Source organism: Dendrobium catenatum, unplaced genomic scaffold, assembly GCF_001605985.2.
Source record: "Dendrobium catenatum unplaced genomic scaffold, ASM160598v2 original_scaffold_74921, whole genome shotgun sequence".
NCBI classification, from domain to species: domain Eukaryota; kingdom Viridiplantae; phylum Streptophyta; class Magnoliopsida; order Asparagales; family Orchidaceae; genus Dendrobium; species Dendrobium catenatum.
Window position 1 is genome coordinate 1,447 of NW_021393367.1, and position 1,348 is coordinate 2,794.

Sequence of the window (1,348 nt, forward strand, 5' to 3'; positions counted from 1 at the left end):
GTGAGGGGCAGGCTCTGATACCAATTTATTGGGTTTTTTTGTAGAATTCTTAGAGAAAAAATGAGAGAGAGAGAGAGAGAGAGGGAGAGCGGTTGACTTTAGAGAAAAATCTAACTTTATTCCATCATACTAAAAACTTTACAAAAAATTCACACCTATTTATAACACTATCAAACAGGTAAAATAGATCGAAGAAACATAATAACTAAAAATGAACCAAAATACAACAAATATGAACATAAAATAACATCTAGCTAGTAGTCATCCCTGAAGTTCATGAATAAAGCCAAGCAATCATCTCTCCAACAACTGATTTGTATGTCTCTTCAATCATCAATGCCTCAGGAAAATGATCCGATACTCCTATAACCTATACAATACAAAATTACAAACAAATCGTCAATTCACTTCAAAAAAGCTACAGATTTTTTAGTAATGCAGGGTCGTTCTTACACGGGCATGTATCATGCACATGCTTCTGGAATAATTATCAGAGGAAAAATGAGCTGAAACCACCTCCACTTTATACTTATCAAGCAGGAAGAGCATTGCAGAGAGGAACCCTGCCTTCTTCACACAACAGATACTAATAAAAGCTTCTTCACCGGCCGCATTGAGCACCACATTAGGAGAAATCCAGGTCTGGAAGCAGACTGGAAGGCGAGGAACCACAGCAGCGGTCGCCGTCGCATTCCCGCTGCTGCTGTTCTTGCCCTGATCATCAGCCATGAAAGCCACTTTGCTTTCCAACGTAGCCGTTGCTGTCGGCGAGAGATCCACCATTAGCTGACGAAGCTTCTGCTTCTGGAGATTTTGTAGCGTTTGTTCAAGCGCTTTTATGTAGCTCACTGCTCCGTCCACTATGGTGGATTTATCTACCTATAGGATTGATTGGTCATTAGAGCTTGGATTAGCAAGGAGATTATTGATTAATTATGAAAACTTTACTTGGAGATTAATACGATAAAATGTTTTTTTTATGTATAATTAAACTATGCATGGATCTATTTAGAAAGTTTAGAATCTTAATAAATTGATGTATTTTGATAAATTAGAAAGAAAAATGTTATAAGGAACTGATGAAAAATGACGTACCATTGATGGCAATTAATAAACTAAACTAATGGTGATTTATTGCGCAAGTTATATATTTGAATGAATTTGGACCCCCATCAATTACTATGGTTAAGAGTTAAGATCATCAATGAGTAACGGTCGATCACCTATATTTATTTTCCTCTTTAGGATTAAAATAATAATGGACAAAGTTGAAATTAAAATATACCTTTAAATTAAAAAAATATTTTCTTGTGAATTTATTTAAAGGCTCATTTGATTGATCTATTTA

General features: G+C 35.2%; 1 protein-coding gene across 1 annotated transcript; it reads right to left on the bottom strand.

The window, feature by feature from the left end:
• Positions 1-274: 274 nt before the first annotated feature.
• LOC110096573 (transcription factor bHLH95-like) lies at positions 275-879 on the bottom strand (the record flags this gene model as incomplete). Its single annotated transcript, XM_020822592.1, has 2 exons — positions 275-370; positions 454-879. Coding segments are annotated over 2 exons (522 nt in total), but the record flags the coding sequence as incomplete, so codon positions are not given.
• Between the last annotated feature and the right edge of the window lie 469 nt (positions 880-1,348).